This window comes from Erythrolamprus reginae, chromosome 2, assembly GCF_031021105.1.
Source record: "Erythrolamprus reginae isolate rEryReg1 chromosome 2, rEryReg1.hap1, whole genome shotgun sequence".
In the NCBI taxonomy this organism is placed as follows: Eukaryota; Metazoa; Chordata; class Lepidosauria; order Squamata; family Dipsadidae; genus Erythrolamprus; species Erythrolamprus reginae.
In genome coordinates, this window is record NC_091951.1 from 9,635,401 (window position 1) to 9,655,300 (window position 19,900).

Below are 19,900 nucleotides of genomic sequence, written 5' to 3' on the forward strand. Positions count from 1 at the left end.
AATACACAAATACATAGGAAGAAAAATAGAGATGTGATAATATAAAAGAGAGGGGAAGTGAACTTAGAGGAGAGGATATATGAAAGGAAGAGAATATATAAGATAGGTGAAAGAAAGGAAAGACAATTGGACAGGGGACAAAAGGCACACCATTGCACTTATGTATGCCCCTTACTGGCCTCTTAGGAACCTGGAGAGGTCAATCGTGGAGAGTCTAAGGGAGAAGTGTTGGGGGTTAGGGGTTGTCACAATTGAGTCCGGTAATGAGTTCCATGCTTCGATAACTCGATTGTTGAAATCATATTTTTTACAGTCAAGCTTGGCACAGTTCGTATTAAGTTTGAATCTGTTGCGTGCTCTTGTGTTATTGCGGTTGAAGCTGAAGTAGTCATTGACTGGTAGAACATTGCACATACGATCTTGTGGGCAATACTCAAATCGTGTTTTAGGTGCCATAGTTCTAGACTTTCTAGGCCCAGGATTGTTAGTCTATTTTCGTAGGATATTCTGTTTCGAGTGGAGGAGTGAAGGGCTCTTCTGGGGAAATATCTTTGGACATTTTCAAGGGTGTTGATGTCTGAGATGTGGTATGGGTTCCAGACAGATGAGCAGTAGTCTAGGATGGGTCTGGCAAAAGTTTTGTAGGCTCTTGTGAGTAGAGTGAGATTGCCTGAGCAGAAGCTGCGTAGGATCAGGTTAACAACTCTAGAAGCTTTTTTGGCGATATTGTTGCAGTTGGCTTTAGCACTTAGGTCATTCAATATTAGTATTCCAAGGTCTTTTACAGAATGTGGGTTAGCAGTGAGAGATTGTTTATTCAGTTCGTATGTACGGTTATTTGAAGTTGCCAGGTGTTAGACCAGTCTGAGACAAAGTCCAGATCTTTTTGGAGAGTGAGTGTGTTACAAGGCTGCAAAAATTTCATTATCACTTCTCTACTTTTATCATTAGATGTTCCTTAGTGTTTAGATCTGGTCTGAGGAGGATAATGTAGCACTTGGGGAAAAAGATGCAGCCCAGAAGCCCAGCACCAGAGGCCAAGATGGAAAAAACCTGCACAGCCACCATGGACTTTCCTTTGGTGCTCAAGTAGCTGGGCAGAAAGGAGACCCAGACACTGCAGAAGACCAGCATGCTAAAGGTGATCAGCTTAGCTTCGTTGAAGGCCCCAGGCAGATTCCTGGCCAGGAAAGCCACTGTGAAGCAGATGGCAGCCAAGAAACCCATGTAGCTGAGGGTGATGTAGAACATGGTAACAGAGCCTTCATTACATTGAAGGATGATCTCCCCAGGCTGAGAGTGCAGGTCAGATTCAGGGAATGGGGGAGATACTCCTAGCCAGGTAGCACAGAGGAAAATTTGGACACCAGAACCGGAAAGGATGATGGAGTTGGCCAAACTCTTCCTCAACCATCTTCTCATCCTGCTCCCTGGTTTTGAAGCTATGAAGGCCAGCACCACCATAACTGTTTTGGCCAAAACAGAAGACACAGCTACTGAAAAGACAATACTGAAAACTGTTTGTCGGAGAAGACAGGTGGCTTTGTTTGGTTGTCCAATAAAGAAAAAGGAGGATAAAAAGCAAAGCAGGAGGGAAACTAGCAGGATGTAGGAGAGGTCCCTGTTGTTGGCTTTGACAATAGGAGTTTCTAAGTATTTAATGAATGTGATCAAAATGAAGCCCGTAGTTAGGAACAAAAGTAAGGCAAAGGAGACCATAAAGATGCCCAGATTTTCTTCATAGGACATGAAAGTTATTCTTTTAGGGATACATTGGACTCGGTTCTCCATTGGATATTGATCATCTGGGCACTTGGTACATTTTTCACTATCTGAGAAAACAGAAAACAATATTTTATACCTCTGTTCACATTTCAAGAAAGATTTTCTTGAAATCTTTTGTATTTATTTATTTATCAGATTTGTATGCCGCCCCTCTCCATAGACTCGGGGTGGCTATCAACAATAATAATACAATGTAAACAAATCTAATATTTAAGTTAATTTAAAAACCCCAATTTAAGAAACCAATCATATATACAGACATACCATACAAAAATTTTATAAGCCTAGGGGGAAGGAAAAGTCTCAATTCCCCCATGCTTGACGACAGAGGTGGGTTTTAAGAAGCTTACGAAAGGCAAGGAGGGTGGGGGCAACTCTGATATCTGGGGGGAGTTGGTTCCAAAGGGTCGGGGCCGCCACAGAGAAGGCTCTTCCCCTGGGTCCCGCCAAACGACATTGTTTAGTTGACGGGACCCGGAGAAGGCCAACTCTGTGAGACCTAACTGGTCGCTGGGATTCGTGCGGCAGAAGGGGGTCCCGGAGATATTCTGGTCTGATGCCATGAAGGGCTTTATGGGTCATAACCAACGCTTTAAATTGTGTATATGTCATGATGTTTTGACAAGTCCCACTCGTCATCTTCAGGCTGGTGCTTTCGGCTTTGTGTTTGGGCAAACAAAGCATTTGTGTTCACCCAAACACAAATCTGGAAGCACCAACCTGAAGATGACAAGTGGGACCTCGTATAAGTGTTGCCAGGGTTCACTGAATCTTACATATTTGGATGTTTCCCCGCATGAGGGTGATAGACTCCTGGTGACGTTTTGATGAGGTCCCACTTGTCATCTTCAAGCTATTGTCTTCAGCTTGGACTGAGTTGCTCTCCCTCTACAAATACTGTTGGGTGGGTGTGGAATGCTGGCTCAGCTTCTGCAAGTGGGTTGATTGGCTATATTGAACCCCCCCCCCTCTGACACACACACAAAGGAAATGGACACATGCCATAAACACATGACCAGACCACAAACTCACAGCCAAACCAAAACCCAGGATGTTACACCACAGATATACATTACAAAACAGCGGACTAGTCTGCAGGCTCCAACTGCTACAACTTTATTTTATTTTATTTATTTATTTATTTATTTATTTATTTATTTATTTATTTATTTATTAGATTTGTATGCCGCCCCTCTCTGAAGACTTGGGGCGGCTAACAACAATATAAAAAAACAATGTAAACAAATCTAATATTAAAAATAATCTTAAAAACCCCAATTTAAAGAACCACTCATACATACAAGCATACCATGTATAAATTCTAAAAGCCTAGGGGGAAGGGAAATTTCAATTCCCCCATGCCTGATGACAGAGGTGGGTTTTAAGGAGCTTGCGAAAGGCAAGGAGGGTGGGAGCAACTCTGATATCTGGGGGGAGCTGGTTCCAGAGGGTCGGGGCCTCCATAGAGAAGACTCTTCTCCTGGGTCCCACCAAACGACCCGGAGAAGGCCAACTCTGTGGAACCTAACTGGTCGCTGGGATTCGTACTCAGGATATCACCCCTAATCCACAAACATCAACTAATCTGCATACATCAATTGCATCAATTACTCAAGATTTTACCCCACCAACTAACCAGGAAGTTTCAACACAGCTTGCAGCAACTAAGCCAGCACTCCACACCCACCCACCAGTATTTATAGAGGGAAGGCAGCTCAGATCATGCTTTGTTTACCCTAGTACAAAGCCGGAGGCACCAGCCTGAAGATGACGAGTGGGATCTCATCGAAACATCTCCAGGAATCATTGAAACGTACATGGGAAGAAACCCGAATATGCCAAGACTTTGATTCTTGTGACTGTACCTATTCTTTATCAGTTCTTTGTAAGTTTTACTGTGTGTATGTGTGTGTCTGTGTGTTTGTGTGTACACACAAACACACACACACATTCAAACTTACTAAGAACTGATAAAGAAATGAAGAGAAATTAGTATAGATCTATTTTGAGCTATTTAGCTCTCATCAGCTAGCCATACCTTTCTGGGATTCAAACCTGGACTTTTTGCCTTTCCAGGCAGTGCTTTTATACTCTAAGCCACAAGTTCTCCTAATTTATCAGCTGAGTTAGGGAAAGATTAAATGTTTTTCTGTCGAGTCACCTGATATACCCAAATATGGAAGGGAGCATACTGCTTCCTTTTGCCAGTATGCTCACTCCCATATTTGAGTATACCAGTTGACTCAACAGAAACACCATTCAATTTTGGACTATTTCTATATTGTAAATGGACTTCAAGAGCAACCCCATGTAACCACATTGCAGTAATGAAACAGGAAGGAGCCAAGACATGACCAAGTCCTCCAGTCCAAGAAAGAGCACAGTTGGTGCACAAGAAGAATCTCTATGAACATTCTCTTAGCCAGGGCTTTCTTTTGCACATCAAATTGTAGCCATACTTCTAGGAGGATCCCCGTAAAATGTGTAGCATCTCCATCCAAGGGAGTGTCTCCCCATCCAAAGTAAGGCTTATCACTCTACACTTTGGGGACCAAAAACAGAAAAACATCTTGTGAGACCTGACTCAAAGTTGGTTCCTCCTGACTCAATTCACATAGCATCTATTTGTTCAGTCAATAGTTTCCTTGGAGATGACCAAATTAACTGTATTAATCAAAGAAAAGAATCTATCCCCTTTATTTGTACCTGGGAACTGCTTCTAGATTTTGTGCTCCAGATAGGAAAAAAATTGGAAACTGATTTTGAGGGGTCCTTGTTGCTCTCTGAGCTTGCTTGTTTTCTTACAGATGTTTCATTACTTTATTTATTTATTTATTCATTCATTCATTCATTCATTCATTCATTCATTCATTCATTCATTCATTCATTTATTAGATTTGTATGCCGCCCCTCTCCAAAGACTGCAACTAATGCAGACTGCGGAGTGTTGGTGTAACATGGGCATGCCTTGGGAAGCCCATGATTGCTCTTGCAGCTGCATTCTGCACGATCTGAAGTTTCCGAACACTTTTCAAAGGTAGCCCCATGTAGAGAGCATTACAGTAGTTGAACCTTGAGGTGATGAGGGCATGAGTGACTGTGAGCAGTATGTCCCGGTCCAGATAGGGCTGCAACTGGTGCACCAGGCGAACCTGGGCAAACGCCCCCCTCACCACAGCTGAAAGATGTTTCTCTAATGTGAACTGTGGGTCGAGGAGGATGCCCAAGTTGCGGACCCTCTCTGAGGGGGACAGTAATTCCTCCCCCCCCCCAGGGTTATGGACAGACAGATGGCATTGTCCTTGGGAGGCAGAACCAACAGCCACTCAGTCTTATCCAGGTTGAGCTTGAGTCTGTTGACACCCATCCAGACCCCAACAGCCTCCAGGCACCGGCACATCACTTCCACTGCTTCGTTGACTGGACATGGGATGGAGATGTATAATTTTAACTAGGTAACATCATCAATGCAAGTAAGGAGTGGTGCCAGTTTATATTGTGGTGACTTATCTGTCTGTGTGGGTGGAGGGCAGTCTTATAGATTATTTTGTTAGGGTTAGGGTAGTCAGGGTAATGAAACATCTGCAAGAAATAATCCCTTCATGGCACCGGACCAGGATATCTGCGAGACCGCCTTCTGCCGTACTCAGAGGTTGGCCTTCTCTGGGTCCCATTGACTAAACAGTGTCGGCTGGCGAGACCCAGGGGAAGAGCCTTCTCTGTGGTGGCCCCGACCCTCTGGAACCAGCTCCCCCCAGAGATTAGGACTGCCCCCACCTTGCCTTTCGTAAACTTCTTAAATCCCACCTCTGCCATCAGGCATGGGGGAACTGAGACATGTACCCCTTGCCTATGTAGTTTTATGTATGATATGTTTGTGTGTATGTTTTTTATATACTGGGGGTTTTAGGCTTTTTAATGTAAAATTGTTATTTTAGATTTTAATATTAGATTTGTTACTATATATTGTTCTTATGATTGCTGTGAGCCGCCCCGAGTCTGCGGAGAGGGGCGGCATACAAATCTAATTAATAATAATAATAATAATAATAATAATAATAATAATAATAATAATAATTCTGAATTCTGAAGCATAACACAGCAGACATTGTGATCATGGAGAAAAAGAAAGTATGGATCATCGACATCGCAATGTCAGGGGACAGCAGAATTGAGGAGAAGCAGCTAGAGAAATTAGTGAAATACGAAGATCTAAAAATCAAGCTGCATCGACTCTAGCATAAGCCAGTGAAAGTGGTCCCAGTGGTACTTGGCACGCTGGGCACAGTACCAAAGGATCTCAGCAGACATTTGAAAACCATCGGAATTGACAAAATCTCCATCTGTCAATTGCAAAAGGCTGCTTTACTGGGATCGGCAAACATAATTCGCCGCTACATCACGCAGTCCTAGGTGCTTGGAAAGCACCCGACTGGTGATGAAATACGAAATCCAGCATAGTGAACTCGTTTGCTATGTTGTACTGACATAATAATAATAATAATAATAATAATAATAATAATAATAATAATAATAATACAACTCAGGGCGCACTAAGTACCCCTAATTCAACCCTGAATTACAAATATTCTCCTTGATTAATTTTGGGATGTTCTGATTACACAAATTTGTTATAGAAGTAGCTAGAATTCTAAGTATGCAAAAGTAAAAATTTGAGGCTGAAATGTTATATTCCCACTGTAAAAGAAATTGATGAAAATAAAGAACAATAAGATAATCAATGTGATTGATGTATCTTTAACATGCACCTTGATCAAGATCTCTGCCCTCCAGAATCACCTACCTTCCTGAGCAGAGATGGTCCCCTCTGGACAAGGAACACAGTCGTAGCAACAGACTGACTCTCCTTCTCGAGCCCGTTTGACAAACCCAGGATGACAATTTGCCACACATTTGGATTGAGGCAGAGACTACAAAGAAAAACAATGCCAAAGAAAATATGTTAGGATCAAAGATCCAAGAAAAGTGGAGGTTGACAGGAACTTGAGTCAAATAATCTCGGTTTCACTTATTTAAATTTGAAATATTTCAGTCGTTCCAAATCATTACAAATGATGGAACTATGACCTATAAAGCCCTACATAGCATAGGACTAGATTATCTCTGAGACCACCTTCTGCCATACGAATCCCAGCATTCGGTGAGATCCCACAGAGTTGGTCTCCTCGGGGTCCCGTCAACCAAATAATGCCGGCTGATGGGACCTAGGGGAAGAGCCTTCTCTGTTGGGGCCCCGACCTTCTGGAATCAGCTCTCCCTGGAGATTTGCACTACTCCCACCCTCCTTGCCTTCAGAAAGAGTTTAAAAACTCATCTTTGTCACCAGGCCTGGGGTCATTAGATCTTTTCCCCTGACCAATGAGTGTTTTTAATGTGATTTATTGAGTGAATGTTAATGAATGCTTTAAAGTTAGATTTTTAAAAATATTTGTAATTATATCAATTGGATCAATTGTATTATTATGTCTTTTATATATTCTGTGAGCTGCCCCGAGTCCTTGGAAAGGGGCAGCATACAAATCCAATTAAACTAAACTAAACTAAACTAAACTAAACTAAACTAAACTAAACTAAACTAAACTAAACTAAACTAAACTAAACTAAACTAAACTAAACTAAACTAAACTAAACTAAACTAAACTAAACTAAACTACTTGCATGTTCTTTGTTTAATTACTCACTTTTGCTTCTGGTAGATCACATTGCAATAAAGAACTTTTCTACTTAATAAAGACTGGAAGGATTTAAACTGAGTAAAGTTTTGAGCCCTGTGTTAAAATGGGATATTTACTGAATAAGGCACAGCTATGGATCCAAAAGACTTTCTGTTAAAGAACCGCAATTAGGTGACACCACCTAGCATGGAAAAATAGAATCACATTTAGTTAGATTTGGAGCCTCCTATTTGCCCAGAGAGGTTTAAACTAATTAATAATCAAGATGTCTAATGTCTATGTATATTCACCCATGTAGTAGGGCTGTAGTGTTATCTATCCTTATTATTATCTTCTTTATGCCCCTCCCTCTCTTATTGGTATGATGAAGACGATGATGCTGTTGTTGATTATGATGTTGTTGATGATAATGATGATGCTTTGCATGTATACCAGGATCTACACAAATTCCTAGTATCTCTAATCACACTTGACCTAATAATGTATTCAACTTAAGCTTCAGATAAAAATAATTCATTGAGAAGTTTTTCGGATGAAGTACCCTCTTACCAGCTAAAGGGCAAATTGTTTCCGGAAGGACTTTTCTTTGGGTCAAAGTCATGTTTAAATGTTTTAGCTTTCTGGATTACTTTTGAGCAAGAGTTGGCTGCTGATAGTTATCATTTCATTTCATTTTAACTACTTTAATTCTTCAAGGTTGTTGTGTCCAGAGGACAGTTTAGTGTTAACCGCCCCTATTCTTTGGGATTATAGAGTCCTGATTGGTTGACGTAGCCTGGCAGCAAGGGTTATAAATAGCTGCCAGGCACGGCCATCGTTGTTGTCATTATTCCTACTCTAATAGCTGTTGCATATTACCGTTATACAATAAACCGTTAATTATTCCAATCCTGACTGCCGTCTCATTCCTGAACAACATAACAAAGGTATTCTGACACGCTGCCTGATTTGTAAATTCAGCTTGAAGGCATTTCTAATGTAATGACTGGTTATTTAGGGCAGCTTTTTGCAAGCAAACAAGCTTTTTGTATTTTTGTACAGGTAATCCTTAACTCCATTCATTCATTCATTCATTCATTCATTCATTCATTCATTCATTCATTCATTCATTCATTCATTCATTCATTCATTCATTGCACTTATATGCCGCCCCTCTCTGTGGACTTAGAATATTTTGATAAAAAGATACAATATATAAAACATTTCTAAGCCAATTAATAGAATAGTCAATTTAAAAATTATCTTAAAAACTAAACATTTAAAAACAAACTGTCACATACAGACCATTCAAAATTACAATGGTGCTGAAAAAAGTGACATGACCGTTTTTCACATTTACGACTGTTGCAGCATCTCCACAGTCACAAGAGGCCAGGTGAGAAGCGGCATGAGTGATGTCGAGTTGGCCACACTCACCCAGTCACATGACTACCCAGCTGGTCATTAGGGCAGAGAACTGGTTGCTAAATTGTTTCAATTCAATTCAATTCAATTTATTAGATTTGTATGCCGCCACTCTCCGAAGACTCGGGGCGGCTCACAACAATAATAAAAACAGTATAACAATGGAACAAATCTAATAATAAAATTATATTAAAAAACCCCAACAATTTAAAAACCATACAACACATACATACCAAACATAAAATATAAGAAAGCCTGGGGGAGATGTCTTAATTCCCCCATGCCTGGCGATATAGGTGGGTCTTGAGTAACTTGCGAAAGACAAGGAGTGTGGGGGCCGTTCTAATCTCCGGGGGGGAGTTGATTCCAGAGGGCCGGGGCCGCCACAGAGAAGGCTCTTCCCCTGGGGCCCACCAAACGACCGGCTTACTTGAAAAGGTTCTTAAGGCTTAGGAAATAGAGAAAGGGGCAGCAATATTTCTCCTACCTTGTTGAGTAACTTTAGTTGTGAAAGAGCATCTTGGTTGATAACAATATTTTGTCTTCTAAAAATGCCCAGGTGTACTTTGACGGAATGCTTCATGGGGAGAACCACCCAGCTTGTGATGTTCAAATCTGCTGTTAGAGCTCCATTTTGGTCCAAGTAGAGTTTCTTCTGGGAAAGATTGTAAAACTCATTCTTCTCCAGAAAGGGATGAAACTGGAATGGAAACATTCAGGAATTTTAAAAGCAGAAACCTTATATGGTCTCTGCACATTTTAATCTTTTTTTTCTATACGTATCTGTTCTGTCGAGGTCTCTGGTAGAATCCTCCCAAAAATTCACAGATACATATTTCAGACACACACACATTTGAAAATTCAAAACAATGTTCTTTATACCGAAAATCCAAATAAACTAAACACTCTTTTTGTATAGCAAAGAGCACTCATCTCCAAACAAACTGGTAATTTGTACAAGTCCCTTATCAGTTCTGAGATACTTAGCTTGCAGCTGTGAAGCAATTCACAGTCCTTCTTCTTTCAAAAGTGATACACACTTTGCTCTGGTTTCATTTCAAAGCGGGGGAAAATCAGTACACAAAGGTCGAAGTCAGCAAGGCAGGCACGAAACACAACGATCAGATAATCCTCCACAATGGCAAAACCCACAGGTTGCTAATTATAGCAGCCTCACTAATCACCACAGCCCCACCCAACCACAGGTGGCCTCATTTTCTTTGATAATAATCTCTCAGTTGTTGCTGCCTATGCATCGCTCTCCACATGTGTGGCTGTATCATTAACTCTTGTTCTGAATCCAAGGAGGAGCTAGATAATTGATCTCCTTCTGAGCTGTCTGCCACACTCTCCTCCTCCCTGTAACTCATTTCTTCTTGGTCAGAGGAGCCTTCATCAGCAGATTCCACTGGGAGCAAAACAGACCTGCGGCATGTGGATGTCTCCCCCACATCCACAGTCCTTGGGACAGGAGCTGGGCCAGAGCTAACCACAACACCATCTAACTTGCAGATAAACTTATTTGAGAAAACAAGTGTCATCACTATCTGGAAAATGAAAAACAAAGTGCCAGCAAAATGTGTCAATCATAAATTGGTAAAATATAATGGACAGAAGGGAACATTTTAGAATGGCTCATTCTAGAGCAGGACTTAGTTAAATGAGGTGGTGTGAAAATTAAGTGGATAAAAGCTGCCTTAAAAATTGTTCTCAAATAACCTTCAGTATTTGTCAGAAAACTGGGGAATTGTGAATAACAATTGATTGATTAATGGGTTGATTGATTGATTGATTTATTTATTTGTTTATTTGTTTATTTGTTTGTTTATTTATTTATTTATTGTTAGAGTTGGAATGGACCATGCGGGTCATCAAGTCCAACCCCCTGCCTAAGCAGGAACCCTATAGCATCCCAGCCAAATGGCAGATCAATTTCCTCTTAAAAATGTCCATAGTATTGGAGTTCACAATGTCTGCTGACAGGTTGTTCCACTGATTGATCGTTCTGACCATCAGGAAGTTCTTCCTTATTTCCAGGTTGAATCTCTCCTTGGTCAGCTTCCAGCCGTTGTTCCTCGTCCGGCCTTCCCGTGCCCTGGAGAATAAAGTGATCCCCTCCTCTCTGTGACATCCCCTCATATACTTGTAGACTGCTATCATGTCCGCTCTGGCCCTCCTTTTCTCTAGGCTATCCATGCCCAGTTCCCTCAGTCTCTCTTCGTAAGTCTTGGTTTCCAATCCCTTAATCATTTTGGTTGCTCTTTTTTGCACTTTCTCCAGAGTTTCAATTTCTCTTTTGAAGTGTGGTGACCAGAACTGAATACAGTACTCCAGATGTGGTCTGACCAGGGTGTAGTAGAGTGGTATTAAGACTTCCCTGGTCTTGGAGTGTATTCCCCTGTTGATGCAGTTTAGGACTGTGTTGGCTTTTTTGGCCACTGCTGCACATTTTTGGCTCATGTTTAGTTGATTGTCCACCAGGACTCCAAGGTATCTTTCACAGTCGCTACTGCTAAGAGGGGTTTCTCCCAGGTTGTATGTGTGTCCAGGGTTTTTTCTGCCTAGGTGAAGGACTTTGCTCTTGTCGATGTTAAACATCATTTTGTTGGTGTGGGCCCACTGTGTTAGTCTGTCTAGGTCTTTCTGTAATTTGAGCCTGTCTTCTAGGGTATTGGCTACCCCCGCCAGCTTGGTGTCATCTGCGAATTTGATCAGTTGCCCTTCTATTCCCTCATCCAAGTCGTTGATGAAAATGTTGAAGAGCACAGGGCCCAGGACTGAACCCTGTGGTACCCCACTCCCTACGTTCTTCCATATGGATTTGGAACCACTGAGGACAACTCGTTGGGTGCGGTTGGTCAGCCAGCTATTGATCCATCTGCATGTTTTTTAATCTACTCTGCTTTTTTCTAATTTGTTGATTAGGAGATAGTGTTTGACTTTGTTGAAAGCTTTGCTGAAGTCTAAGTATATGAGGTCCACCATGTTGCGCTGGTCTACTGATTTGATTATGGTGTTGAAAAAGGATATGAGATTGGTTTGACATGATTTGTTTCTGACAAACCCGTTTTGTCTGTTGGCTATTATCTTGTTTGTTTCCAAGTAGTGGCAAAGCTGTGTTTTTTATTATTATTTTCTCCAGTATTTTTCCAGGTATTGAAGTCAGGCTAATAGGTCTTTAGTTGCTTGGATCCATCTTTTTCCCTTTTTTGTGGATGGGAACTACGTCTGCTCGTTTCCAGTGATCTGGTAGGTCTCCAGTGACCCAAGATTTTTGGTAGATGAGGAGAAGAGGTTCCGCTATGGTGTCTGCCAGTTCTTTTAGGACTCTAGGGTGGAGTCCGTCAGGTCCCGGTGATTTGTACTCATTAAGCTCCCTCAAGTAGTCCCTAATGGTAGTTTTGTCTGTGTTGAGTTCGGTTCTGGGGCTGTTATTTGCAGTTAGGTTGTAGGTTGGTTGGTTGGTGGTTCCTTTATGTGTGAAGACTGTTGTAAAGTAGGTATTGAGCAGCTGTGCTTTGTCTCTGTTGTCGGTGATTTCGTTACCATCTTTGTTTTTTAGTATGGTGACTGTTTCCTTGATTTTTTTTCTTGTTGTTTATGTGGTGGAAGAAGCTTTTTTTGTTGTCGTTAATTTTCGTTGTGAGGTGCTGTTCTTATGTTTTGCTTGCAGGTTCTGGCTGTTTGCTGAAATTCCATCTTGGTTATGATTTAATATTAATATTAGATTTGTTCATATTGTCTTTTTACTGTTGTTAGCCGCCCCGAGTCTATGGAGAGGGGCGGCATACAAATCTAATAAATAAATAAATAAATAAATAAATAAATAAATAAATAAATAAATAAATAAATAAATAAATAAATAAATAAATAAATAAATAAATAAATAAATAAATAAATAAATAAATAAATAAATAAATAAATAAATAAATAAATAAATAAATAAATAAATAAATAAATAAATAAATAAATAAATAAATAAATAAATAAATAGACTTGGGGCAGCTAACAGCGACAATAAAACAGTGTACAATAGTAATTTGGTATTGATGATTAAAAATCAATTAATATAAAAACCAAACGTACATACATACATACCATGCATAGAATTGTAAAGGCCTAGGGGGAAATAGGATCTCAATTCCCCCATGCTTGGTGGCAGAGGTGGGTTTTAAGTTGTTTACGAAAGGCAAGGAGGGTGGGGGCAGTTCTAATCTCTGGGGGGAGTTGGTTCCAGAGGGCCGGGGCCGCCACAGAGAAGGCTCTTCCCCTGGGGCCCGCCAGGCGACATTGCTTAGTTGACGGGACCCAGAGAAGATCCACTCTGTGGGACCTAACTGGTCGCTGGGATTCGTGCAGCAGAAGGCGGTCCCTGAGGTAATCTGGTCCGGTGCCATCAAGGGCTTTATAGGTCATAACCAACACTTTGAATTGTGACCGGAAACTGATAGGCAACTAATGCAGACTGCGGAGTGTTGGTGTAACATGGGCATATTTGGGAAAGCCCACGATTGCTCTCGCAGCTGCATTCTGCATGATCTGAAGTTTCTGAACATTTTTCAAAGGTAGCTCCATGTAGAGAGCGTTACAGTAGTCAACCCTCGAGGTGATGAGGGCATGAGAGACCGTGAGCAGTGACTCCCGGTCCAAGTAGGGTCGCAACTGGTGCACAAGGCGAACCTGGGCAAACGTCCCCCTCGCCACAGCTGAAAGATGTTTCTCTAATGTGAGCTGTGGATCGAGGACGACGCCCATGTTGCAAACCTTCTCTGAGGGGGCCAGTGATTCTCCCCCCAGGGTAATGGACGGACAGATGGAGTTGTCCTTGGGAGGTAAGATCCACAGCCACTCCGTCTTGTCTGGGTTGAGTTTGAGCTTGTTGACACTCATCCAGGCCCTAACATCCTCCAGGCACCGGCCCATCACTTCCACTGCTTCGTTGGCTGGACATGGGGTAGAGATGTATAACTAGGTATCATCGGCATATTGATGATACCTCACCCCATGCCCTTGGATGATCTCACCTGGCGGTTTCATGTAGATATTAAATAGCAGGGGGGAGAGGACCGACCCCTGAGGCACCCCACAAGGGAGAGACCTAGAGGTCGACCTCTGATCCCCTACTAACACCGACTGCAACCGACCAGAGAGGTATGAGGAGAGCCACTGAAGAACAGTGCCTCCCACTCCCAACCCCTCTAGTCGGTGCAGAAGGATACCATGGTCGATGGTATCGAAAGCCGCTGAGAGGTCAACAAGCACCAGGACAGAGGACAAGCCCCTGTCCTGGGCCCGCCAGAGTTCATCCATCAATGCGACCAAAGCAGTTTCCGTGCTGTAGCTGGGCCTGAATCTAGACTGCTGAGGACCTAGATAATCGGCTTCTTCCAAGGACGCTGGAGCTGAAGTGCCACCACCTTCTCAACAACCTTCCCCATAAAGGGAAGGTTGGAGACTGGACAGTAGTTATTGAGTATGGCTGGGTCCAGGGAAGGCTTCTTGATGAGGGGGCGCACAAGTGCCTCCTTATAAGGATCCGGAAAGGACCCACTCCCCAAGGAGGCATTGACAATCTCCCGGACCCAGCTCCACGTCACCTCTCGACTGGCCGAAACCAACCAAGAGGGACACGGATCCAGTAGACAGGTGGCAGAACACACAGCTCCAATGGCCTTGTCCACTTCCTTAGGTGTCACCAAGTCAAACCTCTCCCAGACAGATGGACAAAGACGTTTAGCCCCAGTCACCTCGACTGACTCATTGTCAGTTGACTCTGTTTTACAATTGGAGTCGAGGTCCGCTAGACAAATAAATCTAATGAATAAATGAGATAGATAGATAGATAGATAGATAGATAGATAGATAGATAGATAGATAGATGGATGGATGGATGGATGGATGGATGGATGGATGGATGGATGGATGGACGGACGGACGGACAGAGAGACAGATAGACAGACAGATTGACAGATAGATAGATAGATAGAACAAGATATAAAATTCAAAATATATCTTGAGGTTTTACCAAGGCGGGCTGAAAAAAAATCTGAAATGGATTTTAAGAGAGAGACAAATACTGTATAAGGTTTTCCATATGGAAGAAGAAGAAAAATGACCCCATACCTGCCATGGCTGAAGCTTTGGAGTCTCCAAATTCTCTTCATCCACCTTCCTTCTCCTTCTTGTTCTGGAGGAATATGCAGACTTCAAGACTCTAGCAAGTGTCTTGATGACAGTATAAACAAGGGACTTATTTGAAATCTGTGTCCTGCGTCTTTTTGCTTCGGTCTCCACTGCTGTTTTCTGGTAGCATCTTCTCTGGCCATTGACAGAAAAAACATGCTTTGAAGAAAAACAGTCAAAATACTTCTTTTTAAACCGTGGGTCTACAAATATCTTGATTGCAAAGGCATCATCTTCTGGTTGTTTTTTTCCCTGAAAGGCAAGAGTCCAAACGCTATGGATATATTTGAAAAGTCTGTGCTTTCCCATGAAATATTCCCCCAAAACTGTGATGATCCAGACTTTCCCTTCAATGGGTTCTGACAAGCGTATGAATGCTATATGGAATGGGAAAATTCTCCCCAAAAGGGGAACGTGTTCTATGAAGTGAACAAGGACATTGACTTGTCTCCACTTAGTGAAAGCATCCCTGAGGAATCTTATATGCCCAGTTGTTGAGAATCGTTGGGATATAACAACACAGATTCCATTCCTGATAAGCATAGGTGTAAAAGTCCTGAAGAAATGTTCTCCGTTCTCTGTGTCAGAAGCAAAGAGGCCAATCAATGTCCATCTGAAATAGAGGAGCATTCGGACAATTCTTGGGTAATGGAAGCCTTCTTTGGGGAGCATTGGATGGAAAAAAGGGAAATGACTTTTATCACTCAGAGTTTCTGAAGTCATTTTATCACTAATCTGAAAAAGCAGCCGGACATTAATAAGACCTTATGTAATATAAAATATAGACCAGTAAATTAAATAAACAAAGAATAAGAACAAAGAAGACAAATCATTTCTATATCACCCCTACAATTTATTGCAATCATACCTGTACCCAGATACAGTGATACCTCTACTTAAGAACTTAATTCATTCCGTGACCAGGTTCTTAAGTAGAAATGTTCTTAAGAAGAAGAAGCAATTTTTCCCATAGGAATCAATGTAAAAGCAAATAATGCGTGCAAACCCATTAGGAAAAAAATAAAAGCTTGGAATTTGGGTGGGAGGAGGAATAAGAAGAGGAGGAGTAGAATTGCTGCCCAGAGCAAAGGGAGCATTTCTTTTCTCTGGGTGCCGGCAGAGGTTTATTCCCTCTCCAAGTGCCTAGAGAAAGGAAAATGCTTCGTTTGCTCTGGACTGCCAAAACCTTCTTAAGCGCCACCAAAAGGTTCCTTTGGCACCCAGGAAAGCCGAGATGGCTGTGATTAAAAGGGGAATGGCAGGAAACTGGCTGGGCCTTTGTGCCGCTTTCAAAATTCCTGGGGAATTTTTCCGGGCTCGGGTTCTTAAGTAGATAATGGTTCTTAAGAAGAGGCAAAAAAATCTTGAACACCCAGTTCTTATCTAGAAAAGTTCTTAAGTAGAGGCGTTCTTAAGTAGAGGTACAACTGTATGGAGATTTGAACTGAAGTGGTTTGTTTAAATGATAAGCCATACTAAATGCACATTTTGAATTCTCATCACACAGGAAATAAGTTGCTTTAATCTTAAAACATCAATACATTATCACATTAATGTGTGATCCAAGATACTGATCTCTCTTATACAATTGAAATTTAATAAATGTATTATGGCTTCTATCTATGAAGCTCTGCAAATAAAAGCAATTGTAAAGACTTAGTTAAATATTTCATTCTTAGAAACATAGAAAATTGAGGGCAGAAAAAGACCTCATGGTCCATCTTGTCTGCCCTTACTATTTCCTGTATTTTATCTTAGGGTGGATATATGTTTATCCCAGGCATGTTTAAATTCCATTACTGTGGGTTTACCAACCACGTCCACTGGACGTTTGTTCCAAGCATCTACTACTCTTTCAGTTCTTTTGTTCACATTCCTATTAAAAACACTTCCCTTCTGAACTTTATTTAACCCTTTAACATATTTAACTGTTTTGATCATTTCCCCCCCTTTCCCTCCAGACTATACAGATTGAGTTCATTAAGTCTTTCCTGATAAGTTTTATGCTTAAGACCTTCCACCATTTTTCTAGCCCGTCTTTGGACCCATTTAATTTTATCATTATCTTTTTGTAGGCGAGGTCTCCAGAACTGAACACAGTATTCCAAATATGGTCTCCCCAGTGCTCTATACAACGGGATCACAATCTCCCTCTTCCTGCTTGTTATACCTCTAGCTAAGCAGCCAAGCATCCTACTTGCTTTCCCTACTGCCTGACCGCACTTAAACTATTGTGCCCAGATACTGAGATTTTGCTGGATTTATATGTTTTATCAGTTATAGGTAAGCTAATCCATTGGGATTCTTTCCCCAAATTCATGATTTATTAGTTTTTGAAAATATTATTATTTTGGCCAAGATCATGTACAAAATATAAGCTTCCATAACTGCTTCATCTGCCTTTTGTACAAAACAGCTTTTAAAATTGAAGACAGAGTCTATCTTCACCTTCATTGTTTCCATAGAAGAAACTAATCAATGAGTTGAGAGTAGCAACTTGGAATTAAGGGGAAACTTCCTAAGTGTGAGAACAATTAACCAATGGAACAGCTTTTCTTCAGAACTTTGGGTTCTTCATCACTGGAGATTTTTAAGAAAAGACTGGACAGCTACATTTCTAAAATGGTATAGGGCAGTGATTATTTTTATTATTATTTATTAGACTTGTATGCTGCCCCTCTCCGTGGACCTGGGGTGGCTCACAACATACAAGATCATATGCTGCAACATCCTACAGGTCAATGACTACTTCAGCTTCAACCACAACAACACAACAGCACGCAACAGATTCAAACTCAATACGAACCGCTCCAAACTTGACTGTAAACAATATGATTTCAACAATCGAGTTATCGAAGCGTGGAACTCATTACCGGACTCAATTGTGTCAACCCCTAACCCCCAACATTTCTCCCTTAGACTCTCCATGATTGACCTCTCCAGGTTCCTAAGAGGCCAGTAAGGGGCGTACATAAGTGCACTGGTGTGCCTTTTGTCCCCTGTCCAATTGTCCTTCCTTTCTCTCACTTATCATATATATTTTCTTTCTTTCTTTCATATATCCTCTCCTCTAAGTTCGCTTTACCCTTATATATATTACTACATGTCTATTTTTCTTCCTATATATTTGTGTATTGGACAAATGAATAAATAAATAAATACAAAACAATATGAATACAAATCTAATAGTTAAAACAGTGAACTAAAATCCCATTATTTATTTATTTATGTATTTATTTATTTATTTATTTATTTATTTATTTATTTATTTATTTATTTATTTATTTATTTATTTATTTATTTATTTATTTATTTATTTATTTATTTATTTATTTATTTATTTATTTATTTATTTATTTATTTATTTATTTATTCCATTTTTATGCCGCCCTTCTCCTTAGACTCAGGACAGCTTACAACATTTTAGCAATAGCACTTTTAAACAGAGCCAGCATATTGCCCCCACAATCAAGGTCCTCATTTTACCCACCTCGGAAGGATGGATGGCTGAGTCAACCTTGAGCTGGTGATGAGATTTGAACCACTGACCTTCAGATCTACAGTCAGCTTCAGTGGCCTGCAGTACAGCACTCTACCTGCTGCGCCACCCCGGCTCTACGTTAAAAAAAGTCAGTCTACTCAATCACATCCATACATAACATTTAATGGTCAGAGAAAAAGGGAGGCATGATCTAGTTGCCCCATGCCTGGCAACATAGATGGGCCTTAGGGTCTTACGAAAGGCGAGGCAGGTGGGGGCAGTGCAAATCTCCAGGGGGAGCTGATTTCAGAGGGCTGGGACCGCCACAGAGAAGACTTTTCCCCTAGGTCCCACCAGATGACATTGTCTGGTCGACGGGGCCTGGAGAAGGCCAACTCTGTGGGACCTTATCGGCCGCTGGGATTTGTGCGGCAGAAGACGGTCCAGTAAGTAATCTGGAGAACCTTTTTTGGTTTGTGTACCAAACGAGTGTGTGTGTGTGGCGCACGTGCATGCTAGCATATGCGCACATACCCACGTCCATTCATTCCCCCACAAGAATGCTCCCCCCCACATGTGCACAATCCTCCCCGTCCCTGTCCCCATCTCTGCGCATGTTGTCTCACATTGTCTCACATTGGTCTAGCACATGGCAACTTCAAATATCAACCAGCAAATGTTCTACCCTCCACATTGGCAAAAAGAATCCGAACCTCATATATAAACTGAATAAACAAAATCTCACAGCCAACCCCCACTCAGTAAAAGACCTTGGAATAATAATATCAAATGATCTAAGTGCCAAAGTCCAGTGCAAGAATATTGCCAAAAAGGCTTCTAGAGTTGTTAACCTGATCTTACGCAGCTTCTGCTCTGGCAATCTCACGCTACTCACCAGAGCCTACAAAACTTTTGCCAGACCCATCCTTGAATACAGTTCATCTGTCTGGAACCCATACCACATCTCAGACATCAACACCCTTGAAAATGTCCAAAGATACTTCACCAGAAGAGCCCTTCACTCCTCCACTCGAAACAGAATACCCTACGAAAGCAGACTATCAATCCTAGGTCTAGAAAGCTTAGAACTACATTGTCTAAAACACGATCTAATTATTGCCCACAAGATCATATGCTGCAACATTCTACCTGTCAATGACTATTTCAGCTTCAATCCCAACAACACAAGAGCACGCATCAGATTCAAACTTAATATTAACCGCTCCAAACTTGACTGTAGTCAACTTCAGTAACCTAGTTGTCGAAGCATGGAACTCATTACAGTGGTACCTCGAGATACGAGTTTAATTCGTTCCGGACCTGGGCTCTTAAGTCGAGCAGCTCTTATCTC

At 41.4% G+C, this 19,900-nt stretch overlaps 1 protein-coding gene across 1 annotated transcript; it reads right to left on the reverse strand.

Annotated features, from left to right (window-relative positions):
- Positions 1–927: 927 nt before the first annotated feature.
- Positions 928–15,791, reverse strand: LOC139159118 (vomeronasal type-2 receptor 26-like). The gene is made up of 4 exons (XM_070736478.1): positions 15,009–15,791; positions 9,373–9,585; positions 6,590–6,716; positions 928–1,832 (listed from the first exon to the last, which is right to left on the reverse strand). Exons 1-4 carry the CDS (start codon positions 15,789–15,791, stop codon positions 928–930), a joined length of 2,028 nt encoding a protein of 675 aa, XP_070592579.1.
- Between the last annotated feature and the right edge of the window lie 4,109 nt (positions 15,792–19,900).